This window comes from Taudactylus pleione, unplaced genomic scaffold (assembly GCF_031769625.1).
Source record: "Taudactylus pleione unplaced genomic scaffold, aTauple2 ptg000314l, whole genome shotgun sequence".
In the NCBI taxonomy this organism is placed as follows: domain Eukaryota; kingdom Metazoa; phylum Chordata; class Amphibia; order Anura; family Myobatrachidae; genus Taudactylus; species Taudactylus pleione.
This window is the reverse complement of record NW_028284715.1, coordinates 9,303,817-9,329,472: the sequence shown is the minus strand read 5'-3', so window position 1 is coordinate 9,329,472 and position 25,656 is coordinate 9,303,817. Positions and strand designations below refer to the sequence as shown.

General features: G+C 44.9%; 1 protein-coding gene across 1 annotated transcript in view; it reads left to right on the top strand.

The window, feature by feature from the left end:
* GRHL2 (grainyhead like transcription factor 2) overlaps positions 1-25,656 on the top strand; it is a 139,383-nt gene that overhangs the window by 100,140 nt on the left and 13,587 nt on the right. The window contains exons 9-11 of the mRNA XM_088442670.1: positions 11,321-11,479; positions 13,223-13,313; positions 24,391-24,530. Of these exons, the coding sequence (XP_088298796.1) occupies positions 11,321-11,479; positions 13,223-13,313; positions 24,391-24,530 (390 nt within the window). The remainder of the gene's footprint in view (positions 1-11,320; positions 11,480-13,222; positions 13,314-24,390; positions 24,531-25,656) is intronic.

Here is a 25,656-nt window from a genome sequence, read left to right as displayed (position 1 = left end):
GTGTGCGTGTGTGTGTGCGTGTGTGTGTGTGCGTGTGTGTGTGTGTGTGTGTGTCATGGTGTAGCCTAGGAAAGGCAGATAACGCACAGCCGTATTCGTATATCTAAATATTCATGTATGTTCCAAAGAAAGGTTTATGCAGTTATAGATTACAGGAAGCTGCACAAGCACATTACTATTGTGTAGGGGAACAGAGAGATAAGCGTGTTTATACTAGTTTACAACACACTCCACCCAAAACCCTGCTACGTAGGTTCGTTATTGGGTAAATATGAACGACGGTGTTTACTCAACACAGAAGCATGACTTGTTGTCATATTTCATTTCAGCCACTTTTGTGCCGTTCTGAGAAGTAACATGATACTAAGGAACATTACAAAGCACCTACAGGGATGTCTCAACCAGAGAGGGACTAGAAACTCTAGCTCAGGAGTTTAAATATACCATGTTCTGTAAGACGCAGCGATTCAACGTTATCTTTTTACTTCAGTTTTAGAGTCTCAGCCCTTGTCCTACACTTGCCTACTCTCCCTGATGGTTTGGGAGGCTCCCGAAAATCGGGTGGGTAACAGTGGGTAAGTCTCCCTGAGCCACCCACTTCCCAAGTGAATTGCATCACTGTGGCTCGACTCCCCGCTTCACAATGCCACGTATTGCAGAACTGCATAGCAGAGGAAAAAGGGGGATGGGTCATTTTGACGTGATTGCAGCGTCGGACGCCCATCATCGCTTACTTCTGCTGCGCTATGCCCCCCCACAGTGCCAACCTGGCTGCCACCCCCCCCAGAGGTGGCAACCCAAAGGTCGGCAAGTATGGGCCTTGTTGAACAAGTATAATATAAAAGTTTGTTGTCCAGCACACCTAATATATATGCAAAAACAAAAAGTATCAAAAATATTTATTGCTACATAGGGTTCACAGGCCAAGCAATACAGCACATATAGCACACATTAAAGCAGCATTAGCACCATCTTGCTCCAGTGGCGTAAGTTCATCCCAGACGCCCGGAGGCAAGTTATAATGGTGCCCCCCCATCACACCCGCTGACACTGTAATGTAGCAATTTGCATGCAGACAGGCTATAGATAGACAAAGGCAGCAGCTGATTGTGTGACATGGAAGTATATCCACTAGTGTATGGTGGATTCTCAGGTGCCGGGAAGGGGCGCAATGTATTGGGCGGCTGTGACAGTACACTCCGGGTACATAGTTACAGCCCTAAGTGGGGGTGAATATGTTGTGGACAATGGAGGAGGTGCCCCCTTCAGAGCTGGAGCCCGGCGGCAGGCGCCTCAATTGTCTCCCATAGTTCTGCCCCTGTCTTGATCCTCTGTGTCACTATACCTACATATGGGTGACCAAACAGCTGTGTCAGTGCAAAGCACCTTTCTCAGGGAAGGTCACACAGCTAAATGACTAACTTTTCCTGCATAAATACCTGGAATTTGTCAGTAAATCACATTTATTACAACCATCATTTATTTAATATGTTTTTTATTATCTTTTAATACAGAAGGTTATCTTTATATTTCACTTTAGGGGCCAAATGTAATAGGTAGTCTGTTTTAGTAACAGTACAAACTCGCACTTTCTCGCACTTTTAGAAAGTGCGAGTTTGTACTGAAACTTGCAAATTCAATAGCCTGCGAACTTTTCAGCTCGAGGCTACTGCATTTGCGAGTTTAGGCGAGTTTAGGACTATGTAAACTGACACCTTTTAATGCGAGTAGCATTAAAAGGTGCGAGTTTTAGAGAAGCCATCCACAGATCAGTGAGATCCGTGATTGGCTTCTGTGTGTGTGTAAAAAAAAAAAAAATATGTGCACCCCCTCCCCAAAAGCATAACCAGCCTCGGGCTTTATAAAGCCTGTTCTGGTTCTAAAAATACAGGGGCCAAAATGCGTAGGGGGCCCCTGTATATTAAGAACCAGCACAGGGCTTTGTTGAGCTGGTCCTGGTTCTGGAAAATCAGGGGACAAAACGAGTAGAGGTCCCCTGAAAATTCCAGAACCAGAACCGAACTCTGTCTAGCGGGGGGATAATGCCACAGCCAGGGAAAACCTTTCACGGGTTTCCCCGGCCAAAGCATTACCCCTGACCGCTAGTAAGTCCAGGCCGGAAATCCCTGGGGAGTTGGGTACCCCCCCAATAAAGGGGTACCCCTCTCCAGGCACCCCAGGCCTAGACTGATAGCCCGGGGCACAGAAACATGTACATATCTCATGGGTATTTGCATGTTTCTGTGTTAATCTGACCTGCTCAGGATGTACTCGCTAGCCTGAAGCAGGTCTATTATTTGGGGACTTTTGGTAAACTTTTTTTTGCGAGTCTGAAACAGACACCCTATTACATTGGGCGAGTTGATTGTTTTCAATGTGAAAACATCTGGATGCGAGTTTGAGAATGGAGAGTTTTAGTAACTCTGAAAAATGCGAGTTTTAGTGAACAGACACCCCATTACATTGAAGAGTTGTGAAAAATTGCGAGTTTAGCACCAAACTCGCAATTTACCAAAACAGACTACCTATTACATTTGGCCCTAGGAATCTATTCATATTTTAATTTGAAGAATAAAGGTTATATTTTATATTTATCATTAGGGCGATAACAAAGAGGACATTCTTTTTTCTCTTTTCGTTGTGACAGTAATCTTATATTGTCCTCGGTAGCACCCCCAGTAATCATACAAATAATGACATTTGAAAATTACTTATTTTGGGGTATTCTTGGCATCTGAACAAAATATTTACTAGTGCAAAAGTTTTCCCTCATTCCCCTTCCCTTTATATACGGGGTTAAGTTTAGGCCCCACAGGGGGGGGGGAATAGGCTTAGGCACCCCCCCCGGGAGGGTTTGATTTAGGATGCGGGGAGGGGGGTTAGGGTTAGGCACCCCCAAGGGAGGTCTCCCTTTCACTGACAGGAGCCAAGTGCTGCACTATAGCATTAAGTGCAGCACTCGGCTCCTGACATTGTAAGGGAGCCGGCACTGCAACAAGGCACCTCCTGCACCCCCCCCCTCCAGTAGCAAGAACGGGACCATCGGATCTGCGAAGCCACGCCCCTTTTAGGCACAGCGTCCCTCCCCACACCAGGTGACTCCGCGGGGAGGGACGCCACTGGATTTAGGGGTGGGCACCATCCCCTGAGTCTTGGGGTTAGGCACCCCCAAGGGATGGTTAGGGTTAGCTGGGGAAGAGGGGAGGGTTAAATATACTTACCAGCCGGCGTCGGGATTATGATATGTCTGGCTTCCAGGGTCGGGATTTTAAGCCGTCGGTATTTCATATCCAACCCATTTGAAATATATTCCTAAATATCCTCTCCCGCTCCTCATCAGACAATATAATCTGTAAATCCTTCTCCCATCTAGTTTGATCCGATAACTTAGTAGCTTCACTAGGGGCCATGATATACCTGTACCAAAATGAGAGAGCGCCTTTTAAAGACGGGGAGTACAATTAAGAAATAAAAGCAGGAGGTGGAGGGACCATGGTCAAGGGACTCACTTGCACTTGTTTGAAGACCGTGTCTAACACGTAAATACTTATAAAAATCACAAGAGGGAATGTTCTATTGGGATTGCAACTGTGCAAACAACGTCCAGTCCTCTTTCTTTTGTAGTTCACCTTAACTTTTTTTTAGTACTTATTTAAAAAACAATCAGATTTGAAAGTACCAATTTCTTGCTCTAATTTAAAGAGGCAATCCAGTCAGAATACCTCTAGCTTTAATAATACTAATGACTTTAGTGATGGATTCAATGTCAGTGTTGTATATACCATAAAGTCCATTGAACATTAGTTTAAAATTTGGAACCAATGTTTCCAAAATTGGTGGTTGTTTCCTCCGATGGTACGTTAGTTGCGAATGCTGAACTACATGAGAATCGAATCTTCTTTATGATACTGGGATAGGGTTAATCCATATATATTAAGTTCCACAATTCTCTGTTCTAATTTGATTAGGTCCTGATATATCTCATTGGATGTAGAGAATCTTAGGAACCTCTTTACTCCAGAAATCGCTTAGCTTTATCTAGATCCTCGAAAAATATTCATATTATGGGCTGTAGGGCACAAAAGTAATCTACAGCATTTGTAACTTTTTTTTCACTGACTGAGGACCTGATGGTTTACGTACATCTACGATGGTATGAGATCTGCGCATGCACAGATGGCGAACTGCGCTTGTGCAGTTCTTGTTCTGTGAGATCGCTCGCAGTGCCACCAAGCCACAGCATGAAAGAATGGGCGGCGATGGCCAATAGGGGAAAGGTGGGCTTGTATTGGGGGCGTGCCGCGGCCAGTGTCTGCGGTTTCTAAAGCAGCTTCACTGGCCCCGGTAGCGTGAAAACACCGGTCATCCTGCAGTGGCAGTACAACAGTATGATAATGCCGCAAAAGGTGACTTGTGTAAATTGACACCTGTCGGCTTCTCTGACCCGCTGATGTGTCCGAGGACGCAGCATTGTATCATCTACGTGAACTTTGTCCATCTGAGTAACCTTCAGGACGCCTTCTGTGGCATTAGCAGATTATTGCACGGCCGCTGCTTACAAGTACAATAGTGTCCATCTTTGAATCAGGCCCTAAATTAGCATAAAGTACAGTACAGTACAAACCTTCCCAGTCATTTAAGTATCTTTCTTCACTAAATAACAAAATGAAATATCTGACGCCTGTTCTAAATGTGTATACAAATTGTATCTATCTATTTCTTTCAATTTATACAACCAGGAAGAATTCTTCTAGAAAACAAAACAAAAACGCTTTCTCATATACAGTACTTGGAATTTCTCACCAAGTTCTATGTCCTGTATCTTCGATGGAAATTTATAGGGATATAGGCCCTCATTCAGAGCCGTTCGCTATTTGCGGTCGTTCGTTTAAAAACAAGGGGTGGCTATTCAAATGATCCGTACGCACATTGTAGTCTGTTCACACCTCTAAGTCTGAACGAGCGAGCAAAACATGCGCTCGTTTATTTGTTAAAAACGCCCCCTGGCCGCTCGCATCCTACGTCATGTCCGCTATTTATTAGATTAATCGAGTACATCGACCAGCGTATGAACTGCTCGCTATTCTTGTGGTTGGTGTTTGCTACCACAAATTTGCGAGCAGTTCTGGCTCTAAAATAACCCAGTGACGTGGTCAATGACGCTGCTGTTTTAAATATACACACCCATAAAACGCCCGTTTTGACCTTTAAGCACGCCTGCGTTCGGATCTCCACTCCCCATTTTCAAGCCCCATCCCCTGTTACCACCCACATACGCCTCATTCTGTCACTCAAAATAGCAGGCACTCGCTATATAGCGTACCAACGATTTTCGGCCGCACTGACTGGTTCGCGCATGCGTACTAAAAACCGTACGCATGCGCAGATGTGCAAACATCGCTCGGAACGAGCGTACTGCCGCTAACGAGCGGCTCTGAATGAGGGCCATAGGTCAGATGTAAAATACACAATACAGCTTATTTAACACTAGCTATTGTTCGCGGCTTCGCCCATGATAAAATCACTTCTGCCAAATCATTTTTATATGAGGTGTTCTAGTTGTATTGCTTTGCATAGGGGACCTGTCGTGGGAGGGGCCCATGTGACCAGCAGCGCTATACAGACTGGTGCCAGCAGTGCCTTCACCCACCACTCACACCAATGTCACTGTGTTCAGGGGCGCGAGAGGGGCGGAGTGGGTACAAATTACCAGGGCCCGGGCTTGCTGGAGGGGCCCGGCGGGGGCCCAGCACCAATCTCCCTCCCTTCTACATCACAGCAGCCCAGCACACGCTGCTGTGTGCTGGGCTGCAGTGTGAGACTGCTCGCAGCTGCTAAGCAGCAGCTGGAGCAGTCTCCTATGCCTATGGGGGGAGCGATCACGATGATAGTGCCCCCCATTATCTGTGCGCCGGGCTGAGGGGCTCACAGCGCCCCCCCCCCCCCTCAGAGTGCAGCGCCGCAACATTTTTTTGTGTTTTTTTTCTCTAAGGGGGTGTGGCCATGCCTCCCGTGTTTAGGCCACGCCCCATGTCACCCGGCGCTGTTCTTGGCAGCCCTGACTGTGTTGAGACTGCTATGTAGCCTGACCAATTCAAGTGAATGTGGGCACAAAGCACCTCTCCCCCCCCCCCCCAGCCCTTACCGGCCGCACACATGGTGCCACACTTATCTCTTACATTGATGTTGTCAATAAATGTTGTTTTTGTTATTGCTGAGCTTTAACTTTACGGATGGAGATGAAACAAAGTGCCGGATATTTCTAGGAGTTTCCACTACAAAATGGTGCAGTTTTCAGGCAAATCGTTTTAGTCGTTTTTGCACCAACTTAGAGCAGACAGACGGACACAACATTCTTATTATATAAGTATAGATAATACAGAGTATTATAGGGGCATATTTGACCTAACATGACACAAAGAGCTAAAGATAATGTGCAGCCAATTAACATGTGGAACCATCACTATGTGAATATACTGCAGGTGCATAATGAACATCTATAGAGCTAGATTAGGAAAAACAATATAAGATAATACAAACTTATATTTAAAATATGTTGAATTATTGTAGCCACGGGGTTAGTCCATTGTAAATGCTTATTTTGCATTTCAAAGGAAATATATTCAAATTACAATATAGATGCATGGAAAATGTATTGATCATTTGCATTTTCAGCTCAACATGTGTGTTATGGTAATCTACAGAACAATATATGTAATACGCTGATCTGCCAAATATTAGATGCATACTATTTGGGCAATAATAGCCTGTCTATGGAGCATATGTATCAAAGCTTGATGTGAGATAAAATTGTGAGATATAAATCACCAACCGATCAGCTTCTAGCTTACATTTTGCAGGTTGTGTTTAAGAAATGATAGTTTGGAACTGATTGGTTGGTGATATACATTTCACAATTTTATCTCACATCAAGCTTTGATACATATGCCCCTGTGGGGCCTATTCATTAAACGTAAAACTTCTCTTCAGATAATTAGCTTTAGAACTCTCATGGAGTTCTAGCTAATTATAGGTGGAATTCATCATTCCACCTCTCCATAAGTATCTATTGCGAAAAGCAGTCATTTTTGCGATGACAGCTTTTCGGGAAATAGATACTTTTCCCTGCCTACACTACCTTATCGCATCTGGAAACAGTGCTGCGCATGCGCTGTTATATCTGTAAAACCAGCGCATGCGCAGCACTGCCTATAGATGCGTTAAGTTTCGTACCCCCCCGATCACCCCCACCCCCCTCCCCCCTCCGCTCACCTTCCCCCCCGACTTACCTGTCCGCGCAGCAGCCTCCGGCTCCTTCCTGCTGGTCTGTCATGTGGTTTCCCAGCAGACCACATGACAGATTAGAAAAAAAAAACTTTTTTTTTTTTTGTCTAAACTTTCTTGTGCTCTGCTGGGGAGCACACATGTCCGACCAGCCTCCGGAGCCTGAGGACGGAGCAGAGCGCCGGAGGGACTCGTCGGGGGACCTGCACACGCGGATACAGGTAAGTTTCACCTGCTATTCGCCACCTCACAGTGGCGAATAGTAACTGCATCAAATTCCGAAAATTTATAATTTTCGGAATTTTATGAAAACCATAATTTCCACATCCCCATACTAATGTACTAATGTATGGGGAGTGTGGAAATTAACGCAGGGGAACTTAGCAAGGAGATATCTGTGATATCTCCTGTGCTAAGTGGCTACATGAATACCAAAATAACGTTATTTAAGGAAAATGTCCTTAAAAACGTTATTTTAGTGTTGATGAATAGGCCCCTATGTCTGTAATTTTTTGTGAAAAAGATAGAATGCTATACTTGCCTACTATTGGAGAGCAACACCTATGCGTGTAGCTCTGAAGAGGGCGTGTACTGCCCTGTCTGGGGAGACGCCGATATCCTGATCCCATTAGGTATAGCGGCGTCTGCATTTTGCCGGGCGGCGGGATTCCAGCGTTGGTATATCGATGGCCGGCATCCCGTCCGCCGGCATATTCACTACATCCCCTTTGGCACATAGGGCCTGATTCATTGCGGATCGCTATTTGCGATTGCAGCTGCGATTACGCACGCAGACCCACTATGAAGATATGCTAATGTTTGCAATTGCCATGCCGTCGCAGCCCAACATAAAGACGCCCACTTCCCCTTACTCACATCCATAATACTTTGCAAGTTTGCAAAAACATCAGTACCAACAAGTAACATCGGAGTCTCACACACAATTACACAAGGTCAGATCTTACTCAGAATTTGCTAACCCCGTCGCACGTAGTGAGAACTCAAGCTGCGTATACCATGCCATTGCAGTGGTTAATTTATGCACACCCTTGTAATGGCGTTCAAATGGTCAGGCACGTCTACATTTCTCCTACCACTCCCCCGTCACCACCCCCAAACACTCACTTCCTGTCAATCACTCTGCGATGGGCCTGCGTGGTCTCTGCGATCGCAGTGCTATAGCAGTGGAGCCTTTGCGCACAAGCACTGCGATGCATGCGCAGTACGTAACAATCGGCCATCTGCATGCGTATACGTAATAGCGATCCGTAATGGATCGGGCCCATAACCTTTCGTACAGCTACCACGGTGCTGGAGAGCAGCGGCCATTTTCTTGTAGCACACAACTCCTCCTTAGTCTTATCCCCAATGTGTCCTCCATGGTAAATGGAGACCAATGGCATTGTCACTGTGTTGCATAGACCCAGTACTCCTGCAGAGAGATTGCTGGACACTTCAGGGAGATCACCAATAATTCATGGAGTCTTTCCGACATTCAGGGAGAGCCAGCATGTGACTTTACATATCCAGGCATAATTAACAATAATCTAGTTCTTAGCAAGTCCTACAATTTCATTATTATAATATCATTTCACAAAAGTACAAGACAGATTTTACATTGTCAGGTATTTATGCCACAACAATTTCTGTACTGCGCATGCACAGATCTCAAGGAAAATGGAGCATGCACCATTTTCCCGATGATTTCTGCGCCCCCCATATAGTCGTACTCACCTACTCTCCCGAATAGGCTGGAAGCCTCCTGAAAATCGGGTGGTGCTTCCATCCCCCCCGGAAAAGCAGGCAAGCAAGCAGGGGGCGGCGATTCGCTCTGAATTGTGTCATCAGGACCCCTTGCTTCACAATGGCGGTAGTCATGCCCCCGTTCTGCAAGCATGAGTATAGTTGGTAGGTGCAGGGCGGACCCATTAAACATACACCCATGGCTAAGTATTACATACTCCATCTCAGTGAGATATTTCTTTATTCAAAAATAGAACATTTAAACTCACAGTATTTTCTCATGTACTTTCCTACAGACATATAAAGAGAAATGCAGTGTCTGAGCTTCGAGCCCCTTTAATATAAAATAATCTGTGTTACATTGAACTTCCAAACTATTTGCAGTAAATCCCAAGTTTAGAGCTGATTGTCGGGGAGTGGTGCTGGTTGCAAACTTCAATAAAGAAATGTAAACACTTACTAGGGTCATTATCATTGTTCTTAAACTGAGGTCTTGCTTCTAGTGAATGACTTTTATAGGTTGCAAAGTCAGACGAGCTCCCATAAAAGTGCACAGTAGTTTATATAGGAACAAAGGGCCTTTTTCCTTTATGCTCGGTGAATGAGGCGTGAATCCACATATCAGTGGTTTGTTCCATCCACGTGTTCTGACTTTATAAACAGAAAAAGGCTGCCCCACATCAGAATGAGTTTTTTCATGGAGGGGTTACTGAAATCAAATTGTTTGCAGATAATATTGTAGTAATATAAGGGCAGAAGAACTCAAAATAAAATGAGTACCGCAGTGATAATTTTCATTATTTCATAATAATAATCTGCAGTATTAAAAATAAATTCTGTTAGTAAACTTGGGATGCCGGCACCGGGATTCTGACCGACAGCCGTCATATAAACTACATCCCGTTTTAGGGATATGTTGGGGAGAGACTGGAAACATGGTCTGATCTGTAAACGCTGAAGCAAACCAATTTGGAAGGGATGCCAATGTTGGAAAGCTTCATCCGGTTGCGAGATTGTTTGAGATATCTGGTATTATCCTTTAACCCACTGGTCATTGGCTTGTGAGATACCACCTGGAGTGAAAAAGAAATTGTTCCAGTTTCGTATGAAAGGGGAACAATTTTAAAAGAATTAGGGGGTAATTCAATCAGGCATGACTAAGTCGCGGCGGCGAGTAAGTGAAGCTAAATGCTGCAGGACTCGTGGTACAAAATTCTCTAGTCACAGGTGAGATTGGGCTGCGCGGGTTGCAGGGCAGTTGTCGGCGTTTCCATGACATTACTACGGCAACTCGCCCTCTTACTCCTAATTGAATTGACCCTTAATGTATAAATACAGATTAATAGTGGTACAGCGATTTTTGGATGGGTTTTTGATGGTTGATGTTTGTGGTAGGACGCGTTTGGGTCTCCAGAGAGGAGATAAATTTGAAGTTTAAACTGGCCGCTTCTGATTTGACCCAGAGCTATACGAGTAAGAGTGAGTCGGTATACATATTGTGCTATGTGTGTTGCATGAAAGGAAGTTTTTAAAATTGTGCCCAAGCCCCTGGGTATGTCTGTGCATAGTGTTCATCTTAAGGTGCCTACACACTACACGACTCGCAAACCATGCAATGTCGTCTACGATTTCCCTTGATCTCCCCGGCACTCCCGGATATACGATATCATGCTTTAAACTGTGCAATCTGACCAACGACCTATCTTGCGCCCTTAACGATTTCCAGTGCGTCAGTAATGGACTGCAAGATCTTACTACATGTAGGTAAGATCTGAGGATATGACAAACGACCTGCGGGATCGCGCATCAGGATCGTTATCATTCGTGGACACTACACGATTTGTTGTTCCGATGCGTTGGAATCTGGCAAATCATGCAAAAAAAGTCTAGTGTGTACTGTGTAGGCTCCTTTAAGTCTCGCCTGTATAATTGTCAAGGGAGATGTTCAATTATTAATGACGTGCTCAGAGTAAAACATATATATTGTATGTGCATGGATCAGATCTTGACAAAAAGGTGGAACCACGCAATCTGCCCACATTGGTTCTCACAAGGCTATAGAAGACTATGAGGGTCACATTTGACCCATAGGTGGCTAGATGGCCAAATGTGGTCTATAGGGTTAATGCATGGTAATATAAGATCTTTACATTCTGATCCAAACTTGTTGCATAAGCCTTTCAGCCACTACAAATGCTTACTAGAACACCTGTTGTTTGCACTTTAGCAGTCAGTCCCTACCATTTGCATACATGGTTCTCACAGGTCTGTTGTTCTTTGTTTTCTCCTTTAGATTTTCATCACCGTGAATTGTCTGAGTACTGATTTCTCTTCTCAGAAGGGGGTCAAAGGTCTTCCACTTATGATTCAGATTGACACATATAGCTATAATAACCGCAGCAACAAGCCAATCCACCGGGCCTACTGCCAGATCAAGGTCTTCTGTGATAAGGTAACATAACAATGGATGCATTCTGCCAGGCGATAATATATTATTCTGTAAAATGAATAGGGGATAGTGGCATTGACTGACTGATGAGAAGAGCTTTTAATGTTTAATGTATGATAAATCATAGCACTGGTAGGACCTTCTGTTACAGATCTTCTAATGGCAAATGCTTCTATTGTCAGTGCAGTCACAATGTCACACCATAATGTTATGTCATTCTCTTGATTTAAACTAACAGTTATTTTATTATGTATTTCTGTGTCATTATAATACACTGTGCTGCAGAAAAGGTGGGCCGGCAAGCTGTGACCTACTTGGGGCAAGCAAAAGAAAGCAGCCCACGATATTGCAGAATTCTAACTCCCAACTGGGCCAATTTTTCTACTGGACAGCCCTGATTTGGGGGGGACTGTACCGCAGTCGGCACGTCCGTCCCAATATTCCAATATTTGGAATGCTGGAGAGTCACCTGCAATTCCTGGAGAACTCCCCAAAACGTGGGAATCTCCCAGACGTTCCATAAGTATAGACAACAAACTGACAGGTCAGAAAATACACTTTCCCCTGCGGATCGGGCAGCTACAGATTCCCCTGATCACCGAGCTGTGTGCTAGGCGTCTCCTGACATCATAGAGAAGACAGCACATGATTGGTCTGTTCTGCTGCTGCTTCCTGAACTAGTCCCTCCCCCTCCTCTCTGCTCACAGCCTCATGCGGTAGGTATGGCCAAACGGTGGGTTAAACGTTAGTGGTATCATTGGAGGTTAGCATCAATGGTATGAAACCATTGATGGCTTCGCCCACCGATGGTCATCCCTGCTCATTTACACAGAGGACCTATCAGAGGTGGGGGTGGGGCTTCGGAGGTCACATCAAATGGCAAGGCTAGGCTCTGTGTCCCAGCGCCAGGGAAAAAAAAAACATTACAGGGCTCCGTGCCATCGATAGTTGAGAACCATTGGATCTCCACCATCGATGGCAAAACCATCAGTCATTGGTGGATAACCATCGATGGTCAGTTGCCATCCCTATCATGCGGTGCCTGAAGCTTCCTGTATGACAGGAAATGTATATATTCACTGTGAGGACCCAAGGGAAGGGGGATGGTTCTGTGCAACAGGAAACCCCCCTAATGGAATAGCTTTTCAGAGTTTCAACGGGATGAGGTTAGGATTAGGGAGTCTAGCGGAGTTAGGGTTAGGTTTGGGGGGGGGGAGAGATTAGGGGTAGGCACCCCTGGGGGGTTAGGCACCACCAGGTAGAGGTTAGGGTTAGGCACCCCCCCTGGGAGGGTTAGGTTTAGGGAGCGGTAAGGGGGGGGGGGTTAGGGTTAGGCACCCCCGGGGGTAGGTTAGGGTTAGGCACTAGGGGGGAGGATAGGCTTAGGCACCACTAAGGGAAGGTTAGGATTAGGGGGGAGACAGGGGAGGTTAGGGTACTTACCTGCCTCTGTCGGGGTCTTTATCCTGTCGGGCAGCAGCTGTCAGGATTTGAATCCCATTCTGTTTCAACAGTGTATCTATCTCATAAACAAAATGAAACAAACTGATACAAATATTCTGTTTGTGCTGCACTGTATATCTCAGTCCAGCAGCTGGCTTGTGAGACATGCTGCAAGTCCTGTTGCGGATGGGCATAGCAAAGGGGGTGGGGCTTTTTAGAAATCCATAGTAAAAAGCAATTATTGCACAATAATAACAGTTACTTTATTTACATGTGTTATTTTATTGTTTTTGTTACTTCTAGGGAGCGGAGAGAAAAATCCGGGATGAAGAACGAAAGCAGAACAAAAAAAAAGGAAAAAGTCAGACGGCACAAACTCAATGCTCAAATAATTGTGAGTCATCCTCATTAATGAGGTTTCTCTTAGTGTGATTACTTTTGGCATTTTAAGATAATCTATCTTTGCTGCCAAGCTGATAGCAGCGCATCTCGCAGCATAATAATTGTACATGTCTTGTTTTATTGCATTCTTCTAACACAATCCCACGTTACAGCAAAAAAGGTCACTTTCGTCATATTTCTTAGAGGTATGTAGCGTGCATCACATTCGGGGTTCCCACCTAGGCTCCAACTGATTTACATTCTTGTTATCACTCGTTACTAATCCTTAATGGTGCTCCAACCAATCAGCCCCCTAACTGTCATGTGTTTTAAAAATGACAGGAGCGGATTGGCTGGAGCACCATTTAAAATGAGTAATGAGTGATAACGAGAATATCTGGGGATTTGGGGAATGAGAAACCAGTACGCGATCTGAAGTTTTCTGAGGCCATGAAATTGCCACACAAATAATGCAGTTGTATGAATCCAGAGCGGAACAAAACATCAGTGGGCCCCAAATCATAGCCCAGCAAAGCCTTTCCTTTCTCCTCTGAGTTTTCCTTCCTCCTTCCTTCTCTGAATTATTCAGGAGCGGAACATTGTACACTGTGGGGGAGATGTACTAAGCCGTGGAGAGAGATTATGAAGGGGTCTTGGATGAAGGTAAAGTCCCAGCCAATTAGCTCCTAACTGTAGTTTTTCAAACACAGCCTGTGACATGGCAGTTAGGAGCTGATTGGCTGGTAATTTATATCTCTCCAAGGCTTCGTACATCTCCACAGAGAGGCCCAATATGGGTCTTCAATGAACATGCGCCAGTCCCACACATGTTGCTCTTTTAAGTGTCTTTGTACTAAAACTATCCCTACTTATATTAACTTGGGCCAGGAATTTCAATTATTAGATTTTTGGGAGTCTTCTGGCCATTCAGGGACAGCAGGCTAGTATGGCCACAGCCATCCCCCACATACAGGGGTGGTGGCCATCTTGCTTAGAGGACACATATATTATGAATATGTGACATATTCATGTTGCTGAGTTTCTAGGCCACATTCTCTTGGCTATCTCCACATGTATGTGATCACTGCACTGTAGTATAGACTATAGAAGTGTAATCTTTACATAAAGTCCACATCTTTCATAAACCTGAAATAACATATTTTTCTAATTTTCTGCACTACAAGCAATAACTCATGGGCTTAGTTATTATCAATTGATGAAAATGTAAAAAATAAATAAATAAATCACAAAAAGAAACCAATCACATGGACAACAGTTTATATAATTTATATTATATACTTTTTTTTTTTTTTACATAAACCTACAAAATGTTTATCAACTTTTTAGTAGTTACACTATTAGCATTCGAACATCACTGCCACAACAAAGGGTACATTTTTTAAAAATGATTTTGTTGTTCAGGTCATCGTGAGATGACTTTAACAGAACAGGTATACTTACATACGAAGGCCCTCATTCAGAGCCGCACGCAAGCGGGCGCACGTACATTAGGCGTACGTACAAAAATATTTAAATTCAATGGCTCGCTCGTATTTTCGTTCGCATCTAAAATTCCTCCCTAAACTCTGACGACCCCTCCTCTAACTAACGAGCGTACGAAATAGCGAGCGTACATCCCCGAAATGGCTTGAAAGGAACGCACGCACAAGTATAAACAGGAAGTGGCCTTGTCAGATGTCGATTACCTGCTCCTTTATTCTGCCTACCTCCATCAATCGTATCATGCCAATCAATGTATCAATTAGCTTAATTGTTTGTTTTTTTTCAACACAATGCAAGAAACTTTACTCTTGTCTGTGTTTGTGTTTACCCGCAGAATACGTACGGATGAAACATTCGCTTGTATTGTTTAAAAAACATGTGAACCACAATTAAACAATTGTACTATTGCTGTGTATCCCCGCATATTTCCCTGGGTTCATTTCTTTATTTAAATTTGCTTACGCATGTCACTGCATCAAGCCTATCCTAACTCTCCATAGATTTCTGGCCCTGTCGAACACATGACTCATACACTAACCAATAAAATTGCTCCTGTTAATTTCCAAAATACATTAGCCAATCAGAAAATTTTTACACACTTTATCAAAAATGATTTTTAAGAAAAACACCATTGCCATCATGAGAGCCTCCGCATTCACCAGGCGTGAGCTGCTGGTGCTTACGGAGGTCATGGATCGCCGGATCACCAGCCAGCCAGAACCCATGACCAACCGGCAGAAGCGCTCCGCGTATGCGGAGGTACGGTCCCGCCTGCGGTCCTTTGGATCACGCCGCAACATCGGGCAGCTGGAGCGCAGGTGGTCCGACCTGCAACGGCGAACGCCCCGCTTGCTGGCATGCTTTCGCATGCAGATCCTGGCAAGTAAGTGTTATGTATTGTGGTTTTAATGTTTGTGTTTGTGGGGCAAACTGCGTGTGCATGTTTTCCTGTCTGTTCTATTTATTATTTGTACTCATATCTGCGTGTGCATGTTTTCCTGTCTGTTCTATTTATTATTTGTACTCATATCTGCGTCTGCATGTTTTCCTGTCTGTTCTATTTATTATTTGTACTCATATCTGCGTGTGCATGTTTTCCTGTCTGTTCTATTTATTATTTGTACTCATATCTGCGTGTGCATGTTTTCCTGTCTGTTCTATTTATTATTTGTACTCATATCTGCGTGTGCATGTTTTCCTGTCTGTTCTATTTATTATTTGTACTCATATCTGCGTGTGCATGTTTTCCTGTCTGTTCTATTTATTATTTGTACTCATATCTGCGTCTGCATGTCTTCCCTCTTTTTATGAATTTTTAATTCTACTGTTATTTTTTTTTGTTTGTTTGTTTGTTTTTTTTTTTTTGTTTGTTTGGCCGGATTTGTCCATAAACTAAACGCAATTTATTTGACATATTTTAGGGGGACAGCCAAGACTCCGCCGTCAACGTCGGCGTTCCCGCCCACTCTCCCCAACCCCCAGCCAACACTCCACCCCAAATCTTTCGCCTATTCCCCACTCCTCCCCATCCTTCCCAGACCCTCTCCCGGAAATGTCGGGACTCCTTCCCCTCCGTCCCACTTCCCCCTCTCCTCCACCCACCCCTCTTCCAATTACCCCCTCCCCGGAGTCCAGCATAACTCCGCCCCATTCTTTGGGGAATGACGGATCCTCCGAGGAGGATCATGGAGGTTTTGCCGGAGCTCCCGATTTGTTTCCCGGTATGTTTTTTATTATTTTTTTTTAAAGCACAAACTGTTTGTATGTAATCATGTGTCGTGCCTTTCTTCGTGTTTTTGTGGCTTGACTTTTGTTGATTGTGAAGGTTTGCCTTTACCTCTTCCTGGTGATTTAAGCATACACATATCATACCTGTGGGAATTTGTACCTAGGCCTTGTATTTTTGCCAGCCCACCCTTTTTATTTATGTTTTTGGGTTTAGGAGTGATTTGTTTTTTAATTAATGTTTTTCTGTGGAGTCCCTATTGTTGTATTAACCCACACACTTTTCTCACCCACAGAGGAACAGAGGCGTCGGCAAGAGGTGGCGGATGTTGTGGGGCAGATGCGCCACCATGTAATCGGCCTTCTGGTGGCCCTCGACCGGCTGTCTGGCCTCCTTCGGCATTAGTTTTTTTTTTTTTGTTGTATTTTCCCAATAAAATTTTAAAGACAAATATACGTTGTGGCTCATTTTTAAAAACCAAAACCAAGATAGTTTAGCCTGACATAAGTTCCTGCAAGGATTTCCCTTTTTTAAAAGTTAGATTGTGTTTTGTCTTTGTATGTCAAACAGACACCAGAAACACATAACAGTAACAATGTCATTTCCCTTTTTGGGTGTAGTGTCAATTTCAGATTTCTACATTTTCCAGGTTCCTACTTGGTGCGCAAGCTGCTTAGGCCAATCTTACAAATCCCAAGGTTGGGCCAGGCTTCCTTTTGGTGTGGATTGGAAAGCTGAAAACATATTTCAGTTTTGCTCATCTGGCGTCAGTACTGGTTTACCCCTTAGTCAAATGTAACTTGTGTTAACCTGGTTACACTTGCTGTTAACGTCCCAAAAAAGGAAGACCATTTCACTCTTCAAACATTTATTCACCACATAACAGAGAAAACAAAGTGGTCACTCCCAAAAAAAATACACAGTGATAAATTCAAATACAACACATACCAAGAAAAAAATAAATAAAAACACAAAATCAAGAACTGGTTGACGAAGGACCATGCCAACATGATTCCACAAACATGGCGTTGCGATATGGGTTCCAGAATATATGCCCAAAAGGACCAGATCCAGGTTTGGTAAGGGTAGCAGGAAGTAGTGAGCGTTGGAGTGCCAAAGATTATGTGAACAAACAGAAGATGGTGAGAAAATTAAAAATAAATTAGATGTTTGCCAAAAAAAACAAACACATTAGGTATAAACACTGGAGTTTTGAACAAACTTACCTAAAAAATCTGGCCACCACATCATCGCGTATGGCCCCCCCACATACTGACCTTCGACCAACCTCGGGGGGGCCATCCTCAGGTAAGGCATCCTCTGGCTGCATTGGGACACCACTCCTTATGGCAATGTTGTGAAATATCCCACACAGGACCACAATTTTAGACACCATATCCGGCACATACATGAGCTCGCCACCAGAGCGGTGGAGGCATCTGAATCGGCCTTTTAAAAGGCCGATACAGCGCTCCACCACTTGCCTGGTGGCTGTAAGTGCGGAATTATACGCACTTTGTGGCCCTGGTGTGGGAGCCAAATAAGGAGTGAGCAGCCAGGACATGCAAGGGTATCCACTGTCTCCTGTGAACAAAAATAGACCACATCAGGAACACTGTGTATCAAGCTTAACATTGTTATGTACTAAAGGTCTCCACTTACCCAGAAGCCACGCATCACCAGCTTGTAGGTTGGTTAATTTCTGCCATATCCCTGATTGCCGGATGACGAAGGAGTCATGAGCACTTCCGGGTAATTTAGCATTCAGGGACAGGATCTGGAGGGAGGCATCACATACCACCATTACATTCAGGGAGTGATAGTGTTTCCTGTTTCTAAATATGGCCTCCAGCCGTGCTGGAGGCTGAAGTGGTATGTGAGTACCATCCACAACCCCTATGATGTGTGGGAAGCCAGCTATTTGGTAAAAATTGGCCTTGGCCACACTAAGGGCACCCATATCCAAAGGCATTTTAATAAAATGATGGAGGTGCTTGAAAAGTGCCTCCATCACTGCCCTCAGGATCCGGGAAAAGGAGGATTGGGAGATGCCCGCCACTATTCCGACCGTTGTTTGAAACGATCCTGAGGCACAGAAATGTAACACCGCCATAAATTGCGTCAGTGGTGGTATTGCTGTTGGACTGTCAATTTGCCGCTCAAGATCACTTTCTATTAATGAGAGAGTGTCTATGATGATTTTGGGAGGTAGACGGTAGCGTCTTAAAACCTCATCATCGGGCATTCCAAAAAGGGTGACACGTGTTCGAAATATCTGGGGCCTTGCATGCCTACGATGCCTACGCCTGGGACGAGTTTGAGGTTGGTCGTCTTCCGGGAGCAGGGCCAGAACAATTCGCCCCAGATCTACCTGAAATTCAAAGTTTACAATGTAAGGCTTTTGACCCACCCCAAAAGTAAGAAAAAACAACTTAGCTTTCTGATACCATCCATAGCTGCTTACATGCCGGGGTATTGTCATGATACGTATAAACTGTAAAAAAGGCAACAATGAGACGTCAAAAATTTAAAGGGTTTTTTTTTGGGTTAAAAATTGTTGCAAGCCAACACAGAAAATAACGGAAAAACACATTTGGCCATCGATGAAAACTACATTGCACACCGTACGTCAAATAGGGTTCAAATGGACCCAAAAAATGGAAAAGGGAAAAGCAAAACTGGATTATATGATGAATAAGCCGTCCAAAATGCGGTAAATTATTCGCAAATGCAAGTCACTACACCAACAGTCAAAAATGCGGTAAATTATTCGCAAATGCAAGTCACTACACCAACAGTCAAAAATGCAGTAAATTATTCGCAAATGCAAGTCACTACACCAACAGTCAAAAATGCGGTAAATTATTCGCAAATGCAAGTCACTACACCAACAGTCAAAAATGCGGTAAATTATTCGCAAATGCAAGTCACTACACCAACAGTCAAAAATGCGGTAAATTATTCGCAAATGCAAGTCACTACACCAACAGTCAAAAATGCAGTAATTCATTCGCAAATGCAAGGCGCTACACCAACAGTCAAAAATGCCGTAATTCATTCGCAAATGCAAGACAAAAAATGGACTTACCCAACTCGAATATATAAGATGTCCTCAAAAAACTTCTTTGGGTCCGAAAACAAAAAAAAACTAAAAAAGATGAAATGAGTGTTAAACAAATTAACTAACCACAAAACAGAAGAATACACCAATTGACCACAAATTTGAATGCACAAAACTTACCAAATCAGGAAAGGATGTTGAAAAAATGAAAAAAATGCGAACGGAAAAACCAAAGAAATGTAGCAAAAACAAACAAAAAAACAACTCTCCAAAATCCTCCAAACGCAACCAACCAACCAAATCCAAACCACTTAACCAACAACACTCCAACAACCCCACCTCGAATCCACACACACCAAGCCATAAATAGTGTTTATTTTCCCGCACAAATTAAGGATGAATCATAGGGACGCACAATCAATGATGCGGCCGCAAACTAACGACGCATGTATAAATACGTCACGAAATCACATAGAATTTCTGGATGATTTCATGCTGGAAGCAGAGACATGGCTTCAAACCAGGGAAACAATGGTCTAAATTGCGGCGGTAAGGCCTTCATGCATTTTGTGTCAATGAGTATTTTAAAACATAATATTGTGCAAGTTGTGAAGTGGCTAAATCTGCATATTTACCCAAATAGGTGAGGAGGATGACATGGAAGAGACTGCTGGCCCCAGTCAACCCGCCAAAGCTGCAAAAAAAAAAAGGCAGCCACATTTCACAAGCAAGGAGATGGAGGTTTTGATCCAGAAGTGCGTTGACATCCTGCCCCAGGCAGCCAGGAATATGAGCCAAAGCCAGAAGTGGAGAATGTGGGAGGAGGTCGCCGTTGCTGTCAATAGGGTGGGTGATTATGTCCGTCTAGCCCGGGATGTCAAACGGCGGTAAGTAAACACTTTCCCATCCTATAAACAAACCCCATTGTAAAAAAAAGGATAATGGTTCCAAATTCATTCCACAGATGGGCAGACTTCAAATATCGTCTCAAACAAAAACTTGCCGACAGGGCTAGGCATGCAAGGGGGACAGGTGGGGGTCCCACCCCTGTGTCATTGGAGTTGACAGACTTAGAAGAGATGGCACAGGGGTGTGTGCAGGCTGTGGAGGTGTTTGGCGTGTCCAACATGGATACGGACATGCCAGACTTTGCGGCTCCTCATGTTGGCCAAGGTAAGTCTTGTGATGTCACCAACTCAGAAATGCTATTGTGCCAATATGTAGATTCTAATGTGAGTCTTTTCTCCAATTTCCTAACAGAGACAGAGGCGGATGAGTCTGCTCCAGAGGGGAGCCTTGGCCGCAGAATTTCTGCTGACTCTGCAGGGGAGGAACCAGTACATCCGGCTGAGGACCCTGCAGAAGCCAGTCCAGGGCGTGCCCCCTCGCAGGCAGTGGGCCTCCTCACAGAACTCAATTTTAAATCGGATTGCCATACGGAGATTCTGCAGAGGATGGACGCCAGTCTGATACGGGTGGCTGAGGCCCTGGAGCAAAATGCTGCGGCCAACGTGACCATTGCTCAGGCCCTGGCGGAAAATACCAGGGCCAACATCCGCATCGCCGATGCCCTGGAGCAGCTCGTTCGCCAGCACATGGTGGAGCCGACCTCCCTTCCTGCCGGAACATCCAGATCCTCTACCTCTGGCACAACATCAGGCAATCCTCCAAATGTGCCTAGCCCTGTGCCTAGTCCAGAGGCCACAACATCTGCCTCTGGACAGGCCAGCCCGATGGCATCCCGGACCCGGTCTGGCGCCCACCCTCACCCAGCCAAACGGGCGAGAAAACGGTGACAGCAATGGCGACTTTTCCCACTTTCCTTCTGTGCTTGGCTCATATTCCTTTCTGGTCAAAACTTCCCTCTCCTTTCTTGTGAAATGTTTTTAAATTTTGTATTTACGATTATGTTAGTAGTTATGTTTTGTTTTTTTTTTGATCAAATATCTTGGCCACAAAAAAAGGCAATACAATATTATGCCAATTTGTTTGTGTGTAAACAATAAATTAAAAAAAAAACACTGACATTGTATTGTGACATTATTGTACAAATGGGTTACATTTAATCCTGGCCTTAAACGCAAAAACTGACCCTCTTTTGTTAAAAAAAAGGCCTCTTTAAGGAACGTTTAAAAAAACACATAGCGATGCAAATTCCACAGTAAACCAAAAAAAAGGGGAGCTAATTAAAAGATGATGACATTATTTTTACAATAGGCCATAACCACCAAATTGTGGCCAAAATAAAAGCCCAAAAATGTACGCTAATTGATTATGTAATCATGACATTAGCAGCTCTGATTTCCACCTGCGTACGCTTTTGTGCTATCCCAATAAACTGCTTTCCAAACACATACCAAGCCGGATTTCAATCCAACACTAATTACTTTACTGACCAGCCACGATTAATCGCAGCACCATCGTGGAGTCCCGGGACGGAGGAGAAGGCCATCGCCAATGTGGTCGAGTAATCCTGACCCTAAGCTGTGCGAGCATTTTGAAGGGAAAGCGGATGTTTCAGTGACGTATGAGACGGTCCGAACACATTTGACGTTCGCATCTGCTAATGTATGTACGCCCCAAAAACGCTTCGCCACGCCTGCGTTTTGTCATCTCCACCCCCGTCAACACCCAAAAACGCCCTGTTCTGTCAATCACATTTGACATGTCACTTCCTGTACGCTATTTTAGGAACGAGAGAAAAAAAGCTCGCAATCTGCCGTACGCACATGCGCGGTGTAACACCGACGCATGCGCGGTTAGTCAACATCGGAACGCAACGAGCGTACTGTTGTTAACGTGCGGCTCTGAATGAGGGCCGAAGTCCTTCTAAAAAGTTCGGTGAATTTTCTGATATATCTGTATGCAACGCTTGCAACAAGGTCGCTCATGCGCGCTGACATGCATGGACATGTCTGGACCTGCCCCCAGTCGGGGTTTGCCCGAGGCCACCACTGCACTTCCATTGCATTCATTTCAGCAGAGTGTCCCGAGCAGTGTGCGTCGAACAGCAATGGAGCTAGTCTTCCACCGATTCCTTGCCACTGCGAAAGCGTGCACTGCAAACCAATCATGTACACAATTTCTACTCATCCTGCCCGAACACTTTCACCCACATTCTGGACCTCATTCAGAGTCGGTCGTTGCGGCCGCACGGTCGTAGGGGAAAGGGGCCGGATATGCAAATTAAGCGATCACAAGTTGCAGTCCTAAGATGAGATCGTTAGCTGAACGACCGAGGGTAAGAAGCGGCCGTAAGACTAAATAACGCCCCCTTCTCGATCACAACACACGTCATCTCCTGGGATATAAGGATTAATCGCGAGCATCGGGACCCATCGGAGCTGATCGCAGAGCTTAAGGCTGACCATACCCTCTCTTAAGCACTACGATCAAGTCAGTGTAAAAACCTCCCATGTCACGTGTGCCATGACACTACTTTGTTAATTATGCACTCCCATAAAACGCCGTTCACATAATTAGGCACGCCTGCATTCGGATCTCCACTCCCCCATTTACAAGCACCTTCCCCTGTTACCACCCACAAACGCCTCATTCTGTCACTCAAACTAACGACCTGGCGGTATTCAAGGAGAGAGAAAATTCTGATCGTAAGAACTAGTTTGCGCACGCGCATTGCGAACTTTACGCATGCGCAGTTTAGCGAACATCGGTGGCGTACGACCGTGCGGCTGCAACAACCGACTCTGAATGAGATCATCTGTGTGTCTCTGTCGCCGATTTACCCAATTTGAAGCAGAAGTTAATGTTGTGGTGTTGCTCCATTGCTGTTCGACGCACACTGCGTGGGACACCTCTGTTGAAATTAATGCAATGGCAGTGCGGTGGTGGCCTCGGGAAAACCCCGACTGGGGGCAGGTCAGGACATATCCATGCATGTCAGCACGCATGAGCGGCCTTGTTGCAAGCATTGCATACAGATATATCAGACCATTAACTGCACTTTTTAGACAGACTTCGTATACTTGGGGGCTGATTCAGCATTGCATGTAAGGGCAATTTCGCTGATTGACAGGCAGAGGCATTTAAGGACCGGTGCAGGGGTGTGTGTCAGCCCTGTTTTCCGGGTTGGCAAGGCCAGGGGCTGCATCCACGGACTCAGTTTCCTGGCCTCGCAAGCCGGTCAGCCTGTGTAAGCAGATTCTTGCTCACCTGGCCAGCACCCAGTGCCATCCAACATCGCGACCAATGGTCTTGATGGTGATCCCAGCCTACAACCTCGGTCTCAGTGCTGGGATCGCAAATGCAGCAGGGGGTGTCATAGACCACCTCCTGCTGCATTTACGCATTTACATATTAGCAAGGACGGAATTGCAAAGCTGCCTGCATGCAGCTTTGCAATTCTGTCCTAACCTGAAGCACCCCATTGGTTAGCTGTTCATCTGTTTCATCTCACGCCACTAGCCGGACAATAACCAATATATGGTAATCTGCTGAGTACATTTAGTATTACTGATATCTATCTTAACAGTTTTGATTGAATCAACGTGCACTTCATTATTTTGGCCAAATAAATGTGGTCAGCATTAACTGTTCATTTACTCATGGCTAAAAGAAAGTCAAATCATAACTTGCCTCCAGGCTGTCCCAATTTTGACAGGATAGTCCTGATTTGCAGACCTCGTAAAGGGTGAGGCTTGCACTGAAGCGAGTGGGGTTTATCTGAAAGAGAGTGGGGCTTGTTTATTCCCTATTTTTGAAAGTGTGATATAATGACCTACAAATGAGATGAAAGAAACAACCCATTTGAGTGTGCTGATTCTGTTGTATTGTATGTAGCATCGGAGGGAAAGTTGTTAGCGGTTCCACTGCAGAAGAAAAGTGACATCACCTTCTTCAAAACAATGACGGACCTGGACTCGCAGCCTGTGCTCTTCATTCCAGACGTTCATTTCGGAAACTTACAGAGGACAGGACAGGTATTCTCAGACTTCATGTTCGAAGGACTTGGAATGGTTATTTCTATTTGTATTTGCATTATAGCTGTCAGATCATCATCATATGGAGCTTTTTGGCCCCAACAAAAGGAATATTTATTTCTCAAAACATATTTTATGAATTATTAAATGATTAACTGCATTTGCCAAGCACAATAGGCAAAATGCTCTTTTCAGTGTGCTGAGGACCTCAATTACTGCACTAGCTGTGAGATGACAGACATTTCAAGTGAATATCTGGGTGCCTTTGCCCAATAATGTGTGCTTGAAGAACCTTTTTTTTTTTTCTTAAGTTCCACAATGAAGACAGGGGGCCTCATTCAGCGGGAAGCCGTCGGACGAAATCCCGACCGCCGGCTTCACGACTGTCTAATCCTGGCAAGGCACTAATGCCAGGTGTCGAAATCCCAACGCCTGTCATTAGACCTACTCCGGGAGCCCGATGCCTGGCATACCGAACAAAGGTAAGCCGGGCGCAGACAGCCGCGAGGGGGAGGGGTTGGTTCTAGGGCTCCCGGGGAGACTTAGGGTTAGGCACCCCCCTGGGAGGGTTAGGTTTAGGCTAGGGTAAGGGGGATTAGGGTTAGGCAACCCCGGGGGGAGGTTAAGGTTAGGCACCCCCCTGGGAAACTTAGGGTTAGGCTGCGGGGAAGTGAGGGTTAGGTTTAGGCACTTAGAGGGGGGTTAGGATTAGGCACTTGGGGGGGAGGTTAGGGTAAGGCACCCCTAAGGGAGGGTTAGGGGGGAGTAAGGTTAGCGATACTCACCTTAATTAACGATCAGGATTTTCACCCTTGCCGGGGTGCCGCTGTCGGGATTAGAACCGCAGCCGGCGGTATTACATACTGATTCCGATTCAGCAACATACGCAATAGCGATCACAGCTGGGATTTCGTACAAAACGCAGCAGCGAAAATATGCTAATGCTTGCCCAAGCACAGCCGGCAAGGGGACGCCCACTGCTGCTTTCTCATATCCGTTCAACCTCGCTTTTCTGCATATACATTGGTACCATCGACGCACATCGGCCTGTCATGCAACATTTACAGCAGGTCTGACCAGCCGCAGAAATTGCAAAACTCTTCGAATGCAGTGAGTACTCAAGCTG